This window comes from Gadus chalcogrammus, chromosome 9 (assembly GCF_026213295.1).
Source record: "Gadus chalcogrammus isolate NIFS_2021 chromosome 9, NIFS_Gcha_1.0, whole genome shotgun sequence".
NCBI lineage: Eukaryota > Metazoa > Chordata > Actinopteri > Gadiformes > Gadidae > Gadus > Gadus chalcogrammus.
In genome coordinates this window covers 2,217,013-2,234,959 of record NC_079420.1, presented here as the reverse complement: position 1 = coordinate 2,234,959, position 17,947 = coordinate 2,217,013, and the positions used below count along the sequence as shown (strand labels likewise).

General features: G+C 48.5%; 2 protein-coding genes and 4 non-coding genes across 8 annotated transcripts in view; 1 reads left to right on the top strand and 5 right to left on the bottom strand.

Moving 5' to 3' along the window:
* The window catches only part of frmd4a (FERM domain containing 4A), an 11,253-nt gene extending 3,388 nt beyond the window's left edge, over positions 1-7,865 (top strand). Inside the window, exons 6-9 of the mRNA XM_056598705.1 lie at positions 602-943; positions 1,395-2,017; positions 5,749-5,851; positions 7,737-7,865. Coding sequence (XP_056454680.1) covers positions 602-943; positions 1,395-2,017; positions 5,749-5,851; positions 7,737-7,842 — 1,174 coding nt within the window. The 3' untranslated portion in view covers positions 7,843-7,865. The remainder of the gene's footprint in view (positions 1-601; positions 944-1,394; positions 2,018-5,748; positions 5,852-7,736) is intronic.
* trnam-cau (transfer RNA methionine (anticodon CAU)) lies at positions 2,838-2,910 on the bottom strand. The gene has a single exon. It is a non-coding gene; the product is annotated as a tRNA-Met (tRNA).
* On the bottom strand, positions 3,275-3,347 carry trnam-cau (transfer RNA methionine (anticodon CAU)). The gene has a single exon. It is a non-coding gene; the product is annotated as a tRNA-Met (tRNA).
* Positions 4,355-4,427, bottom strand: trnam-cau (transfer RNA methionine (anticodon CAU)). The gene has a single exon. It is a non-coding gene; the product is annotated as a tRNA-Met (tRNA).
* On the bottom strand, positions 4,817-4,889 carry trnam-cau (transfer RNA methionine (anticodon CAU)). Its single transcript has one exon. It is a non-coding gene; the product is annotated as a tRNA-Met (tRNA).
* Positions 7,866-13,473: 5,608 nt separating the features above from the next.
* On the bottom strand, positions 13,474-17,584 carry si:dkey-30c15.13 (uncharacterized protein LOC558731 homolog). 3 transcript variants are annotated; one of them, XM_056599213.1, is made up of 8 exons: positions 17,142-17,584; positions 16,243-16,420; positions 15,922-16,084; positions 15,401-15,511; positions 15,218-15,274; positions 14,988-15,098; positions 14,632-14,778; positions 13,474-13,809 (listed from the first exon to the last, which is right to left on the bottom strand). In XM_056599213.1, the coding sequence occupies exons 3-8, from the start codon at positions 16,081-16,083 to the stop codon at positions 13,756-13,758; spliced, it is 642 nt and encodes a 213-aa protein (XP_056455188.1). In that variant the 5' UTR covers position 16,084; positions 16,243-16,420; positions 17,142-17,584; the 3' UTR covers positions 13,474-13,755. The 3 variants fall into 3 exon arrangements, with proteins under 3 accessions (XP_056455188.1, XP_056455187.1, XP_056455186.1); XM_056599212.1 differs by lacking the exon at positions 17,142-17,584 and adding an exon at positions 16,635-16,681; XM_056599211.1 differs by lacking the exon at positions 17,142-17,584 and having other exon boundaries at positions 16,243-16,628.
* Between the last annotated feature and the right edge of the window lie 363 nt (positions 17,585-17,947).

Below are 17,947 nucleotides of genomic sequence, written 5' to 3'. Positions count from 1 at the left end.
GTAACGGCTAATCACACTCACACCTGGTGGTATGATATGTCCCATTTAAAGATGAATGACAAAGTTCCTTATTGGAGGTTCATTTGGGTAAAGGTCTTTAATTCTGATCCGTCGGGTCCGAGTCAAGACATTGAGAACGTTAAGTTGCGAACTATCAAACACACATTCATTTTATTTCATTCCATTTCATACTTTGAGCAGGATGTTTGAGAGATGTTAGAGTGAGATTCAATCATTCATGAACTGCCGGGCATGAGCGATGAGTGAAACACTGATCCGACCCGAAGTCTGACTGGTGCAGAAGTGCATTAAAGTGCAAGTGGAAATGACATTACAAGAAACAAAGGCATGAGGCAACATAAGCTATACAAAGGTCAATCCCTTTTAGGTTGCGTGTGTGTGTGTGTGTGTGCGTGTGTGTGTGTGTGTGTGTGTGTAATGCAATGCATGTTAATATATAGCCGACATGCAATGTATTCTCAGTTGCAACTCAGCTGCACCACTTCCATACCTCAGTGATGTAATGTTTCCCTCCCTCCTCCCTCCCCCCTCCTCCCCCCTCCTCCCCCCTCCCCCCTCCTCCCTCCCTCCCCCCCCCCAGGTCTGTGGACATCAGCCCCACCCGTCTGCACAGCCTGGCCCAGCACTTTAGGAACCGCAGCTCCAGCCTGGAGTCCCAGGGCAAGCTGCTGGCGTCGGACCCCGGGGCCTCCCACCCCCGGCCCCCGGGGGGCGCTGTGACGGGCAGCCCCGACTTCTTCCTGGGCCCCGGCCGCTCCAACGGCTCGGACCCCCTGGACGACTGCTCGTCCTGCACCAGCCACAGCAGCTCCGAACACTACTACCCCGGGGGGGGCGGGCCCCTGGCCCCCGGGGGCAACCCCAACTACTCCACGCTGGGGGAGGACTCCCCCTCCAAGGCGCGGCAGCGGCAGCGCCACAGGTGGGCGCCGGCGTGGCTATATTCTAAAAAAATGCAATTTTATTATAACAATAACATTTTTAATGTTTTTTTGGTTGTTATATTTGCAACATGGGATTACAAATTATAATTACATATGTCCCATTTTAAAACACAATTTTCAGAAACTCATTCAAAAACATATATGCACTGTAATAGAAATGTAAAAAAATATATGAGAATGTTGAAACCATCCACATCAATATCTTTAAGACATGTACAGCTGTGCAAAACTATGTGAGGGCGATGCATGCAGCAACAACACCACTTGCAACCATATTTTAAATATTTTATTTTCTATTACTCACAACATAGGTTTTTCTTTTAAGTGTGCCAATGATTGTGCTGCCCCGTGCCAGTGGTGGCACGCGTGCCTAGGGTTGCCGACCCCTGGTCTACCGGGTTTAACTCTCCCTCCCCCCCCCCCCTCCAGGTCCGCGGGCCACCTGGGCTCCTCCAACTCCGGCTCCATGCCCAACCTGGCGGCCAAGAACGGCTGCGGCGGCGGTGGCGGCGCGGGCGGCGGCGGCGGCGGCGGCGGCTCGGCCGGCGGCCACCACGGGGTCTACATGCACAGCCAGTCGCAGCCCTCCTCCCAGTACCGCATCAAGGAGTACCCGCTGTACGTGGAGGGCAGCCCCAACCCCGTGGTGGTGCGCAGCCTGGAGAGCGACCAGGAGGGCCACTACAGCGTCAAGGCCCAGTTCAAGACCTCCAGCTCCTACACGGCGGGGGGGCTGTACAAGGAGACGTGGGGGGCGGGCGACGACGGCGCCGCCGAGGGCGGCGGCGGTCGGCTCACGCCGTCCCGCTCGCAGATCGTACGGACTCCCTCGCTGGGGCGGGACGGGGCGGGCGGAGGGGGGACGGCAGGGGCGGGGGGCCGGGTGGCCGTGTCGGACGAGCTGCGCTGCTGGTACCAGCGGTCGTCGGGGAGCCTGAAGGAGAAGGGCCACTCGCACTCGGGGTCCAACGCGTCGGAGACGGGCTCGCAGCAAGGCACCCTGGGACACGGCCGCGGGAGCCGCGTGGGGACGCTGTCCAGGTGCTCGCCAGGTGAGCGCCTTCGCCGCCCCCCGGTGCATGCTGGGAGTTCTGGGCCCTGACGGGCGATCCGTCACATATTAGGACATCGCCTTTGCATTTTCTGCATTTAGTTGTTTAGCTCTCGTCTTAAGGGACCCACAAGTGAGGCTGGTGTCACTCACTAACTGGTTATGGGTCAGGGCCCGGGTAGTAGACTAACCTACTAGTTTAACCCACTCCCCCGTGCCTTGGTACGTCAAACCAGCTGACCTGCAGTTAGATAATTAGGACACCTGCAAAATGTCTATCTATAAGTGCTGCGCAACCTAATTCAAAGAACAACGGTACCGAGTTCAGAGTGGCTATATTAATATTTTCCTTTGTACTAGTTAGGTAGTGCAAGCAGTTAGATGTATAGTAGTTACATCACGTTTCAAAATTCTGTATGCATACCCTAATACTAGTGGTTTCTAGGCTGCTAGAGTTAGTTAAAATACAGCTGATTAATACAATAAAACAGAAAATGTAATAGATGGAAGTAACTAAAGATCAAAGTAATCTAAAATCTGGTTATTGTTGGTATAACTATGGTATAAGCAGAAATAAACCAGCACGTAGTATCTTATTTGAAAAAATTGTAAAATGGTGGTTCTAGGGTTACTAGAGTTGCTATACCCAGTTTATTTGTCACTTAGTAATTGAATAAATCAGCCGAAACAAATAAAGTTGTAAAACTGTCGCGAGGTTTGTTATAAAGATAAGAAACCTAGTTGTATTTACAAATTCAGTTTACTTGCTTACTACATTTCTCTACATTTGGGGAGACACATTCACACCCCACGAAAAGCAGTGCCCCGTGTGAGGGTCGAACTCACGACCTTCAGATTATGAGACTGACGCGCTGCCTACTGCGCCAACGAGGCCTGAGAGTGTGCTCAGTGGAATGTGGAATGTCAGTCCCAGCCCAGAGGTCCCTGACCCTTGGGGAAGTCCTAGGGACGCTTTTGGGGGTAGAGTACTGTCCCCAGAGCTAATTTTAAACCCTGGTTAAAAAACACTTAGTTCCTGCAAAGATTCCTATTTCTGGGGTAAAGTTCCTGCGGTGGAAAAGCGGCTTAATCTAGTGAAGTTTGTTCTACTAACCGGGCTGAGGTCCTTAAGAGGCGCAGAAAGTTAGTGTTATGAACGACACTTCTGTGAGAAGGATTTATCGGGCCTTGTGCTAGCTTGCTGACGCCAGATCTTTTGCCCGGAGGTTGTACTTTCCCCGCACCCCACGAAAAGCAGTGCCCCGTGTGAGGGTCGAACTCACGACCTTCAGATTATGAGACTGACGCGCTGCCTACTGCGCCAACGAGGCCTGGGTTCACTGTGATTTTTGGACCAATCATAAATGTCCTGCGCTACAAGCCCCAGCCCAAAGTTCCCGGAACCTTTTGGAATGTCCCAGGGACTTTTCTGGTGGGGTAAAATAATGTCCCCGGAACTTCTCCTAGACCCTGGTTCCTGTGGTGGACAGACACTTAGTTCCTGCAAAGGTTCCTGGTTCTGGTGTAAAGTTCCTGCGGTGGAAAAGCGGCTTAATCTGGTGAAGTTTGTCCTATTATCCTCTGGTAAATCAAAGGTGGGGATAATTAGTGTTGTGAGCGCCACCTGTGTTAAGGCCTAGTCACGGTTCCACGTTGACGACGCAAGGCAATGACCAGGCAGTCGCTTCGACGCAGTTGTGAACCTGTTTTGGTTCTGCGTCGGGTCTACGTCGGGTTACAATTTCTGGGAGGCGCACGTCTGGCCCTTGCGGTGGACGCAAGGAGGGTCCGCAAGGATGCCAGGGGTCCGTAACCCCCTGCCATGCTTTGACGTACAACAATAACTAAGGCTTAGTCCAGGGGTTCTCAAAGTTTTGACAGCTGAGGGCCAAATTAGGAACCAAAAATTTGACTGAGGGCCGCCAAAGGATAAAGAAATTGGCGGGAAACGCCGTCAGCATCCCAGTGGTGTAAAAAACATTGGCCCCGTGGACCTCTGGGAGTGAGGTCAAGTGAGGTCTGAATCACGAAACTGAGGTTCATCCTTTCAAAGTAATGTACAGTCGGGTTAAAACTAACAAATGTAGAAGGATTTAATTGAAAGCTAGAGAGAGACGACTTTTTATTGTTTTATAATTTACATCTGTATGTCATGGCTGGCCGCCAGAAATGTTTCTGCGGGCCGCCATTGGCCCGCGGGTCGCACTTTGAGAACCAATGCTTTGGTCCCACTGCGACAGCATTGTGAGAAGGGAAAATCGGGTGTCGTCCTAGAATACTAATGCAGTAATCTATTGCCTGGAAGTTAAACGTCCCCCCCCCCACAAACAAAAAGCAGTGCCCCGTGTGAGGCTCGAACTCACGACCTTCAGATTATGAGACTGACGCGCTGCCTACTGCGCCAACGAGGCCTGGGAGTGTGCTCTGTTGACTGTGATTTTTGGACCAATCAGAAAGGTCCAGCACTGCAAGCCCTAGCCCAGAGGTCCCTGACCCTTGGGGAAGTCCTAGGGACGCTTTTGGGGTAGAGTACTGTCCCCAGAACTATTTTTAAACCCTGGTTAAAAACACTTAGTTCCTGCAAAGATTCCTATTTCTGGGGTAAAGTTCCTGCGGTGGAAAGGCGGCTTAATCTAGTGAAGTTTGGTCTACTAACCGGGCTGAGGTCCATAAAAGGCACAGAAACTTAGTGTTATGAGCGACACCTCTGTAAGAGGGATCTATCGGGCGTTGTGCTAGCTTGCTGACGCCAGATCTTTTGCCCGGAGGTTAGACTTTCCCCGCACCCCACGAAAAGCAGTGCCCCGTGTGAGGCTCGAACTCACGACCTTCAGATTATGAGACTGACGCGCTGCCTACTGCGCCAACGAGGCCTGTGTGTTTACCCTGTGGAGGGGGAAACCCTCCACTCTGAGTGTGTAACCTGATCCCTGAGCCACCACCCCCCCCCCTCTCCCCCCGGGGGCTCTGTGTCACCATGACCACCACGCCCCAAACCTCAGTGTGAGCCGGAGTCGGAATGCCAAAGGAATCCGACCCGTGACCTCGACCTCTTTGGTGATTCTGGAGCTGGAATTAGACAGACTTTCTTGTTACTTCCACCTCCGCGTTGTTCAATACTTGATCCTGATTGGTTAAAAACTTTCCATGGGTGTGCATTTTTTTTTTTAAAGACCCAGTTGACTTTTAAAAGTTCAATGGGCTGCAAATCCAAAATTAAAAACAACAGTCAAGCAGAACCATCGACCAGATGTTTCCTCGACAACGCAATTTTTTTTGGTCTCAAAGCAGCAATATGCTCACAGCATTAGTTACTTATGATGAGAGAAACGTATATATTTGTTGGTTACTGTGGTAATGTGCTGGAATGAACTCTCTGAGGAGCCGGTTATTGGAGAGAAATGTACTCTGTCGTTGGTAGCAAACTGGGCTTCACCTCGGCCACATCAACGTCGTTCATTACTTTCCAATACCAACCCCCCCCCCCCCCCCCCCCATGTGGTTTAACTCTTACATACTTCACCAGTACTGTTTGAAATGATGGGTACATATAGAAACTAGTACGTTTAGGTGTCGGGATGGAGAGCAGCAGCTACAGTTGGAGTTTAGGAAAGCGACGATAAAGCATCCAGTCCGTCCGTGTATCTGTTGCTATTGGTTGTAAATGGTGAAGGTGAATCTGTTGTTTGTTTTCTGTGTTTCATGAAGTTTGGTGTGTTTCTCTCTCCGTAGCTGCCTCCCCACACAGTCAGAGGAGTATGACTCCCTCCAGCGAGCTGGTGGCCACGCCCACTCCCCCTTGTAGCCCACAACACATTCTCAACTGGCAGAGCGGGTAAGACCCACACACACACACACACACACACACACACAGACACACACACACACACACACACACACACACACACACACACACACACACACACACACACACACACACACACACACACACACACAAAACCAAACAAACACACCACACACATGCAGATGCACACACACACACAAAACCAAATCAAACACACCACACACACATACACATGCACACACACACAAAACCAAATCCAGCACACCACACACACACGCACATGCACACCCCCACACACACACACACACACATACGCAAACACACATACACAAACCACATACGTACACAAACAAACCGACCAATCCAAAAAAGCAAACAGCTTTCTGTCTGTCTGCGTCTGGTTCATGGCCCATCTAGATGTGGAAACCTCCACCTCAGTATCTATTTCATCTGTCTTCCTACTTCTGGTTCCAAGGACTTTTAATTATCTTTACCAACTAAACCCAAGGAATGGTTTTAATCTGGTCTTTGTTTATTTAAATTTTCTCTCAATCTTTTTCTCATATGTATAATAGGTTCATTCCTTTCGCCTATTTAATTACTTGCTTGTTCATCTGCACGCCACTGTCCTTCTCTCTCTCTCTCTCTCTCTCTCTCTCTCTCTCTCTCTCTCTCCCCCCCTCTCTCTCTCTCTCTCTCTCTCTCTCTCTCTCTCTCTCTCTCTCTCTCTCTCTCTCTCTCTCTCTCTCTCTCTCTCTCTCTCTCTCTCACTATGACTTCTCTCTTTTTATCTGTTAACTCCTCGGTCCTGCAAATATTTCTTCCTCCCAAATATTCCTAACCCTAATATTCCTCTCTCTCGCACTTTATTCCTGTACTAACCTTTCTTCCGTTGTGTGTGTGTGTTCGTATGCATGCATGTGTGTGTGTGTGTGTGTGTGTGTGTGTGTGTGTGTGTCCTCTCTCCTGATTTAGAGTTACAGCTGAAAGCTCTCCTACTGACGACGCCAGTCAATCTCACACTCAACCCAGCTCTGATGCATAGAGGTACTGCCTAGGACGCCTCCCCAGACCTAGACACACACTAAAGCACAATAACCTGGCGACACTAGAGACACCTCAGCGTCGGATCACCACATCCGTAGCCACGAAGCGTTCCCACAGCCAACAAGGCAACCTTATGGCTCTGCTCCGCTGATCGTTAGCTTCCGAATGCTGGACTCTACTCGACTCTACTTCCGCTCGCATGTTTGGGTACAGAATACTGATTGGTCAGAGAGAATGGTTAATAAAAACGTCCCTATGGCGTCATCGTTGCACATCACGGGAAATCCTGCACTACGGCCTCTATTGTTCCTTTGTGTGTTGGAGATGACCTCACTGCAGCGTCATCACTGTGACGAACACGACACTGAGATTGTATCATCGGGCGGCAGTATCTGCCGTTGGAAACCCGATACCAACAGCCAGTAGAGTGGCGAGTGGCGCAGAGACGAGTCGAGTTGAGCTGGTAATCGAAAAGAAAAAAAAACGCCATTCGATGACCTAGTTTAACCGGTTGCTTATTTGGCACGCCATTGTCCCCCCCGAAACAAAGGGCTGGAAATAGGTGGGCTCACTATTTGGCTCTCCCTGTCAGAAGAGGGGCTGTACTGGGGGGGGCCTGCGGTCTCTCTACCCTGCATGCTCTCTGCTCTGTGCTCTGCTCGGCGCGGGCCTCTCGCCCGGTCACACGTCTCCGGCTCTCTGCGCCGCACTGCTCCTGAACGCTCACCTCACCGCTCGCTCTGCCGATCCCGCTCTGTGGAACGAACCCCAACAAGTTTGATCAGAGACGTTGTGTTTGACCCCTGACCTCAGGGCGGTCCGTCGTGCCTAAAGGTCTCTTGTGTCCCCCCCCCTCCCCCCCTCCCAGGTCCTTCGGCGACCGCTGTTTCCCCGGCAGCCCGCTGGGCCCGGAGCTGGCCGAAACGCAGCCGTGGTACGGAACGGAGCAGGCCAAACCCGGGACCCTGGTCTGAGCCCCTCTGCTGCCCTCGTCCACCTCGGCTACTGCCCCCCCCCCCCCCCCATCACCGCCCCCCCACCCCCCACTGTCCATCACTGCTCCCATCGGCACCACCCGCTGGATGACCACGTCTTTAGAACCCCCCCCCCCCCCCATCTCTCTCTCTCTCTCTCTCTCTCTCTCTCTCTCTCTCTCTCTCTCTCTCTCTCTCTCTCTCTCTCTCTCTCTCTCTCTCTGCTCGCTCTTCAGACGGCCGTACTGAGCAGGGGGGGGCTCCTGGGCTTCAGGGACTACTTCATGGGAGGGGGGGGGGGGGGGGGGGGATGAGGGGGGGCAGATAGACAACCAGAGACACTCCGATCTTGAACTTTGACCCCAGCCCTCCCCCCAACCCAACCCCGAACTCCTTGTGCTTGGTGATCAGAAAGTGCGCCTTTCAACGAGGGCTGAACGTTAAGAGAGAGGAAACGCTTTCTGAGGCAAAAGGCTTCACGAGACACAACACACATATTCACAGACACACCCCCCCCGCGCTCACCCGGACCCCGTTTTCCAGCGAACCTTTGACCTTTGACCTTTGTCCTCTGAGCCTCGACCAGTGCTGCCCACAGGCAGAGGGACCCCTGCTGGAGTTGAGCCACCGTCTTTCTACACACGTCCCGCCCCCATAGCTAGGTTTGGGTTCCCCGTTCAGTCTTTCTTTTTCTTTTCCGTTCCTCCGTGCTTTTCTTTACAATCTGTATGTTCGACATAACGATACGAAAAAACCAAGGTCGAGTTGCTCTGTTTCATGACATCCCCCGCCAACCAAAGATCCAGCAGACGGATGGACCCCACAGCAGCTCGGGGCACGTACACCGACCCATCTGACTACCGGCCCACTGGAGGCTAACACGCTAACAGGATGACAACAACAACACGGCTAGCTTCTGTTTGTGGGCGGCTGGATGGCTTTGTGGGAAGGAGGGCTGTAGCAATAACACACGTAGCAGTGCATGCAGTGCATGGGTGAGAAACAGGCTTTGGTACACCATGAAACACCCTTTGTGGCTCGGAGACGAAAGCCTGTTACTGCAGCGAAGGGTTTGGGCTGGCAGTAAACGCTCATTTGTGTGTGTGTGTGTGTGTGTGTGTGTGTGTGTGTGTGTGTGTGTGTGTGTGTGTGTGTGTGTGTGTGTGTGTGTGTGTGTGTGTGTGTGTATGAGTGTGATTTAGGGCTGGGCGAATAATCGAATTTTGATCGCGATTTTGATTTTAGCTTCAAACAATCACAAAATTAACATGATCACGTTTTTCTTTTTGATTTTTTTATGTTATATAGAAAGGGCAGAACAGCTGGATACATATCTGTATTTTATACTGGATTGGAACCTTTTCTTTTTGACCATTTTGTGTAATTTTTAAGGGGAAATTTGAAAGATCTCAGTTCCAAAGTTATTTTTGGAAGAGACATGCTGAATAAATACAACATGTTTTCAAACTCAAAAATAATCGTTTGAATAATCGTGATTTCAATATTGACCTAATTAATCGTGATTAGGATTTTTCCGATAATCGAGCAGCCCTAGTGTGAGTGTGTGTGTCTCAGTGGTTTGTGTATATTGTCTATGTTTTGTGTTTCTTGATCTGTTCAGGCATCTGGGACTCTGTGGTGAGGAGACATCGTGGAAAACATCTCTTTCATTGTACTTAACAACTCAATAAAAAAAAAGCAATTGACAGCCCCTTATACAAACATATATTAGTGTTAACAGAAATGTTAAGTCAGTCAATGAGTCGTGGAACGAGACTGGTATTGCGATGCAGAGTGCAGTAGGCTCTTGAAAATCGGACTACACGTTTGCCCCTCTGTCTGTGGGTCACTCTGTTGGTCTGTCTTTCCATTTGCTAGTCGTCTGTACACATCATCTGCAGGTCAGTGCAGTAAAACAGTCGGTTGATCCTGAAGGTCTAGGCCCGGTCAACTGTATAATCACAGTGCTCTGACCCAGACACACACACACCCACACGCACACACAGTCTGACTAGCACGACACATGATTATAGTTGAAGCACATACTAATGTTGGCTTATCAGTGCCAAAGAAGGTTGGTGCTTCAAGCTTGTACTGTCATTAAGGATACAAACGTGCCCGTTGTGTAACTAAACAAACAGTCTTATCATTACCTGGTATTAAACCCAAGTTTATTTGCGTACGGGAAACATAGGTTCTCTCTTTGGTTTTGAAGCACAAGACAAACACAGTTTTAGTGGTCAGGGAGGCATCTCTTAATGGGGTTGAACGCATTGCTGTGAGCTCCAACTTAGGCCTACGACTTAATTTAGTGTCGATGCAAATCCTGACCTCAAAGGGAATTAAGAGCACACTTAGTTTGAAAACGGCGCATGAAATCGGCCGAGCTCCCCTCAAACGAAAACATAATTTTGCATGGTTTCACCCACGAAAGATAGTGACTCATGCTTTATGGAAAAGCCTTTGCACCCATCCCTAAGATATATATTATGGTCTGCTTTCACCCGATTTCACAGCACTGACACAGGAAAGCCACCGGCCTGTTTGTTTCTCAACGTGTCCCACGTGTCATTGTTGTAAAGCGTGCGTCATCCTGTCCGTGTTCCTCGACCCAGCGTGAGACGTTGGGACCAGACTCTGCATGGCTGGTTCTGTTTGACTTGTCCCGCAGGTGCTCTGTGAGATGACTTAGGTAGTTAGTAAAAAAAAGAAAAAGGAATGAAGCCCCCCCAAAAATGGACTGCTGCGACCCCCCCGGCCCGGCCTGGCCCACCCTCTCGCAGCCCCCCCGCCTCAGAGCCGCAGCACCCATGCATCCAGCCCCCCCCCCCCCCCCCGTAGAGACCACTGTCTGCCATGAACCCGTGCATGTCCTGCCAGGCAAGCTAGAGATAAGCTCCGCCCCCTCCTCTGCCCCGCCCCGCCCCCAGCCCCGCCCTCTAAAAGTTATCCAGCATCTGCCTTCTCTGCTCCACAACGAGCGCGTCTTTATACACTATTCGAACCTTGACCTTTGTCCTTGTGGTGAACTCTGACCTCTGAGCTCAACGTGATGAAGTGTGATGTACTGTCCCTCCCTTTAGGTCTAAACATGCCATACTTTCTGTACTTTATAGCGACATATGAGGGTGTTTTTTTTATATATATATATATATATATAGTCTGAGAAAAGGATAAAACTAACTTTTATCAGTCTTTTTCCGTATGTATGGAGGGACGCCGTACGGTTTTGTGGGGGTTTTTAACATTCACCACTGTTTTAACAATACCCCATTTTATACGAAACCAGTATTGTTTGTTTGATTTCTGACATCGTAACAACCCTTTCAGGTGCTACAAAATGACCAGTTACTGCTAAGTCACGTAGGAGTTAGACTACCCTTCAATGTAAACTATAGATTCCAAACCAGATGTGCAGAACCAAGCTTATTTTAACTTACAGTTTAATAGTAGAAGACTTATTCTACCAAACAATAGAGCATGTAACCAGATTTGATCACTTCTGTTGAACTGTAACCAGACATCAATGGTGTTGTAGGTTTAAAAAAATGTGGAATTGACAAAAAAAATAACTAAATTCCACAGTTAATTTATTCATTTTTTCTATTAAGAATTTGTATAGTAACTTTACATTTTTCAAAACTGTGTTGTTGGCAACTGATAATGAATTTTCCAGATGAGAAGACTTGGTGGTTCTTGAGATTATGAAAATAAATTATTGCTGAATGTTCTCAATATGACAGATGTAATTATTTTCTGTGTGTTTGCGTGTGTGTTTGTCTGTGTTTGTGTGTGCTTTTGTGTGTGCACCGGTGGTCACTTGAGTAATCCTGCTCTCCAGGTGATCCTGCGTCATTCATCGTCACTTCGACCAACCCCCTTTGCTCGTTACTCATTACTGACTCATTCTTTGAAATGCTAACTTTATCTCACTAGCATTGTCTGGCTCGCTTTATCCCGGCTCTGAGTCAGTGAAGCCAGATCCCAAATCAAAGGAGGCTCCCAGAGCACTCCCTCTCAGCGTCGACACACTCACCCACACATCGTCTCACACAGGCCAGCGTTCGCATTACAAATGGTCCTCGAGGGATTCCCACACCCACCTAAAGACTATCCTTTACACACACAACCCGGCGTCTCAAAAAAAGAATGATTTGATTCTATTAAAACCATTAATGAGTTGAGAAAAAAAGGCATATACATGCAACAGACTGTGTGTGTGCTTTTGTTTGTGTGTGTGGGTTGTGTATCTGTATTTGTATGTCTGTTGTGTGTGGATGTATTTGTATGTGTGTGTGTGTGTGTGTGTGAGTGTAAGGATGTTATGTGTGTGGGTGCATGTATTATTATTTATGTGTATGTGGTGTGTGCGCGTGTGTGTATGCATTTATGTGTGTTTGTTTGTGTGGATGTATTCATGTGTGTGTGTGTGTGGGGGGGGGGGGGGGGGGGTAGTGTGCGTAGTGGGTTACAACACAGAAGAGACCTCTGAACATTCTATCATGAAGTGTATATGCAAGAAGTGATTTGTGAACTCCAGAAACACAAAGATGCTGCTCGATTGAGTAAGAGATCGACTCTTCCCCTGGCCCCTCCTTCATTTCCTCTGCCTCATACATTTAGCTAGCGGACCTCTCTCTCTCTCTCTCTCTCTCTCTCTCTCTCTCTCTCTCTCTCTCTCTCTCTCTCTCTCTCTCCCCCCTCTCTCTCTCTCTCTCTCTCTCTCTCTCTCTCTCTCTCTCCGTCTCTCTCACCCTCTCTCTGCTCTCTCTCTCTCCTTCTCTCTCCCTTCCTCTCTCTCTCTCTCCCTTCTTCGCCCTCTCCCCCTCTCTCTCTCTCTCTCTCTCTCTCTCTCTCTCTCTCTCTCTCTCCCTCCCTCTCTCTCTCACCCTCTTTCTCTCTCCCTCTCCCCCTCTCCCTCCCTCTCCCTCTCCCCCTCTCCCTCCCTCCCCCTCTCCCTCTCTCTCTCCCTCCCTCTCTCCCCACAGTGTTCCCGTAGCTTCGCTGCCAAGCGGAGGACAGCTGGAAGCTGTTAACCCTGTATGCCGTGAGAAACTGGTTCCTTCTTACACTCTTACGCAGCTCTCTCTCACTCACTCACTCTCTCTCTCGCTCTAGCTCTCTCACACACACACATATACACAGTGATTAGCCAGGGGTACAACTCTTTTGTCTCATGTCCAGCCTACCTGGACACGATTGAAAAGCTCTACTTAAGCCGATTAATGTGAAAGGCGCAGGGTTGAACTACAAACTCTCTGCTGGACTAAATGGTCTTGCATCTCTTTTGAGTTAATTATTACGAGATTTTCGAGATTTTGAGTTGTTTCTGGATAAGTAGGTGAAACATCTTCGGAATCCTATAGATTAAGTTGAGGACTTTTGTGGGTTTAGGTATCTTCATCAAATCTGGGCCTGTGAAATCCTCTGAGACCCTCACTCGGAGGGGCTTCGAAAATAAACTGGACATGACTATTTATGACTCTGGGGGACTTTTTAGATTGCAAAGTATTTGACCTAAATGTGTTTTGTGTCATACAGGAGCTAAACAGATGATGACTGCCCTCTAGTGGTACTCTTTACAGAGTGGGTTGTAATTCATTCATTCAAGAACAGCCCATTTCCATTTGCTTGTCATGACACAACATCGTTTTTTTATTTTGAGAGATAGAAACGTGGAGTGGTTTTATAATTGATGATATTTTTTCACCATAACTTACAAACTGTTCATTTCTCCCTCTTTGGCTGTTCTGTAAACATGTATCTAGTTGTTCTATTGCTCTTGTCCTGCTCAGCCCTGTCACTGTGCAGCCTTGGCACCTGACCCCCGCCCTGGCCTCGTTGCACCACCGAGACCCCGCCAGCGCCCCCACACGCACCAAGGGGCCACAGAGTCCTCTTCAACAGCTGGATCTAAAGGCCAAGCTCCGCTTGCGCCAGTAGCGGAGATGTGCCTTCATCGAGATGCTGCCGGAAACAAGAAACAACCAACAAGATCAACACACACCATTTACCTCACAAAGTACCTTCTACTACTGCAATTCAACTCTATAGATCGCTGTGTCTGACTTTAGTTTAGGGGTATACCGACCTGTGTTAGGGGCTGTAGGTCATAGAGGAGTTGTTTAGGGGGGTACTGACCTATGTTAGGGGCTGTTGGTCATAGAGGTGTTGTCTCGGGGGGTACTGACCTATGTTAGGGGCTGTAGGTCATAGAGGAGTTGTTTAGGGTGATACTGACCTATGTTAGGGGCTGTTGGTCATAGAGGTGTTGTTTAGGGGGGTACTGACCTATGTTAGGGGCTGTAGGTCATAGAGGTGTTGTCTCGGGGGGTACTGACCTGTGTTAGGGGCTGTGGGTCATAGAGGTGTTGTCTCGGGGGGTACTGACCCATGATAGGGGCTGTAGGTCATAGAGGAGTTGTTTAGGGGGGTACCGACCTATGTTAGGGGCTGTAGGTCATAGAGGTGTTGTTTAGGGGGGTACTGACCTATGTTAGGGGCTGTAGGTCATAGAGGTGTTGTTTAGGGGGGTACTGACCTATGTTAGGGGCTGTAGGTCATAGAGGTGTTGTTTAGGGGGGTACTGACCTATGTTAGGGGCTGTAGGTCTGAGAGGTGTTGTCTCGGGGGGTACTGACCTATGTTAGGGGCTGAGGTCATAGAGGTGTTGTCTCGGGGGGTACTGACCTATGTTAGGGGCTGTAGGTCATAGAGGTGTTGTCTCGGGGGGTACTGACCTGTGTTAGGGGTGTAGGTCTGAGAGGTGTTGTCTCGGGGGGTACTGACCTGTGGTACTGGGCCGTAGGTCTGAGAGTTGGGAGCGCTGTAGCGACGTAGGCCCCTCCAGGTCAGGAACAGGGTGTAGAGGGACGCCAGCAGACACAGCCCAGTGAAGGTTATAGAGCTGCCCTCGGCTACACGCGATCCAATCCGCTGGCAGAAGGCAGAACAACAGACAACAGCGTTACTTTTAGATCCTCAAACACAGTAGAACTAAATATGTCCAACAATCGAAATGTGATCTTCATTTATGCATGTTCCCCATAATATCAAAGTAGACATTAGATTGGGAAGGCTATATCATGCATCTTTTCTTCCAGCACTTTGAGACTTTGGGGCGGTACGGCAGCACGGTGCCTTACTTGATGGTTTGTCTTGAGAGCTACTGCGTGCACAGAGTTCACAGCGAAGGACAGCAGAGCACTGAATCCCAGCAGGAAACTGAAGAGGTTGAGGACCATCAGTGCGGCCACCTGTCCACAATAATGACAGATAGATGGATAGATCATTTGATCGATTACACATGCATACACATGATACAATATAATGTATTACAATAAAAGGGAAGAGAGAAGAGACTTCAAGGCTTTACCCGCATTTTGGTCGGTTTCTTGGGGAGAAGTAGAGCCAAAGCCCCTGTGCCTAGATACTGGAACAGAGAAACATGTTTGTTGATTCTTGTTTTGCTGAATCGATGCATGATCTGATCCGTAACCAATGGGCAGTAGGGGTCCTCTCTTTGAACGACCCCTCTGCGCGTTATAAACAACCTTACAAACACGCTGGACCACACCGGCATGGTCATGCTCATGGAGCAGTTGAAGCTCACACAGGAATAGGTAACTGTGGATAGTATGCAGGCCAGGGCAGAGACCGCCTGAGTCGCCTGGATGGGAGATAAAGTGGGACATCTTGTGTTCAAATAGACTTAGTTTCCATTTTCTGCATTTAAGATTCATGAGAAGTAGGACTGTACAGAAGTAGGACTGTACAGAAGTAGGCCTGTACAGAAGTAGGACTGTACAGAAGTAGGACTGTACAGAAGTAGGACTGTGCAGAAGTAGGACTGTACAGAAGTAGGACTGAACAGAAGTAGGACTGTACAGAAGTAGGCCTGTACAGAAGTAGGACTGTACAGAAGTAGGACTGTACAGAAGTAGGCCTGTACAGAAGTAGGACTGAACAGAAGCAGGCCTGTACAGAAGTAGGACTGTACAGAAGTAGGACTGTACAGAAGTAGGCCTGTACAGAAGTAGGCCTGTACAGAAGTAGGACTGTACAGAAGTAGGCCTGTACCCCAGTGACACAGACTCTGCTGCCGACCACCGTCCCGAACCAGCGCCGGATCCTGGCGTCTCTCAGGTCCCCCTCATTGCTGGCTTCAGGAGGCGGCCGCTCGCTCTGAGTCTCCCTGACGAACACCTGATGCAAGCCTTCCTGGAACATGTTCTGAGTCATCCTTTAGAATAAAAACTATGATCAGAATGCATAAATAAAAAAAATAATAGCTGTTTGTGCCTGCTCACACATTAACATTAAACTTAGGGGTACACACATATATTTGTCATTTTGCAATTTAATTTAGTTTTGACAATGTAGCACAATGTTGGATCTTACCTTCCTCGTTGTGCTGGATTTTATCCAGACGCTTTCATATTTAAAACAAGACCAATATAATGGCGGAAACTATAGGGTTTTCAACAAAGATGTTGAAATGTTGCTTATAGATTTGGTTTGATCCTGCAGTTTCCTCACTTCCTCCACGTCTTCTGTGTATTCCTCACAGCCACCAGTCCTGGAGATAAAGAGAGAGAGAGCTCTCAAGGAAGTTTAAAGTTCACATAATCCACATGGCACACAAGTACACTTCGGAGAATATAGAATCCATGATGCCTTGATGGTATTTGAAAGACTTTGAAAACTGCTTAGCTATGCTTGCCATGACATTATACAGCTAGTTTCACTTTATTTCACTTCCGCAAATCACAGAAAAAAGTAGTAACCTTTACCCTGATCTCTCTCTCGCTCTCTCTCTGATTAACTCAACCACTCTCTCTCACTCCTTCCAAGGGTTTGCTAGTTAATGGTTATTCATAATGACTGTGTTTGTAATCTCATGCTCCTCCCAGGTTGAATCCGCCTTCATTAGAATATCAAAGAGTTACAATGGTAAAAGTAAAAGCAGCAATGCAGTAATTACGGGAAGGTTAAATATTGACAACACTGAAACAAAGTGGTCCAAAGACTTTTTACAGACACAATATAATTTAATAAAGAACATCTGACTAGGGTTAGGGTAACCCTAACCCTATGATGCAGGCCCCTAGTATATAGCTAGAGAAAGAAAATCCATATTTTTCTATGTAGACCATAGTGTGTCTTATGTGACGGTTACTGTGATAGCTTTACTAACGTGCTGACCTTAATTTGAGTAAGGTCACAAACAATCTAAATTGAGACAATAAAAGGATGATCTGTTGATCACCATGGTGACAAGACCAAAGTTGTATTCTGACCTTTAACACGAGCAGTAAGCCCGGTGTTTGAACACCCACACCCAGTATTATTCTGTGTCGGTGTCATCAACCTCCCGGCCACTCCCGGCCAGTATAGGTGCGGCAGCGACCTCTAGTGGTACACAGTGGAACCAGCCTCTGGTCGTCCTGCTCTCCCTGCGCTGGGGGAGGTGAGAGGGCTGAGGGGGCACAGCGAGCCTGAGCTCCAGCCTACCCCTGAGCAGGAGATTACCAGCAGCAGGTAGTGGCAGGGGAAAGCCATGGGCTCGCAGACTGCCGGATCTGGAAGGAGGAAACATCATATAATACACAATGCCGCTGTAGAAAAAGTCAAACATCTATTACCAATTCCAAATTTGACCAATTTTAAATTTCAAATCGCTGGGAGGAAGGACTTCTCCCTTTTCCCGCTGGATTTGTTTAGTTTTGTGGGTTTGCCAGTTGTCCAGCCCTCTTTGGAGTTGCGGTTAGTCCTTTGTTTCTCCTTTGATTATTAACCATCAACAATAAACGGTTGGATAATCTGTTGATTCAAAGGATTACCGTATTACTAGTTACTAATCGACTACTCATTGTATTGATTTCTGTAGGAAAGAAATAAATACATTTCAAATATACATTGTCAGATGTGAATCTGAGGACAAACGACAATCTAAATGGGATCAATCAGTTACGTAGGTGTAAATTTTACATAGTAAATGTAAACATAAAATGCATGTTTGCGTTCACACTCTCAGGGGCTGCATCAACTACCCGTTTGCTTACCAATTAAATGTGAACAGGTGCTCGCTTTCAATTCTGTTTGT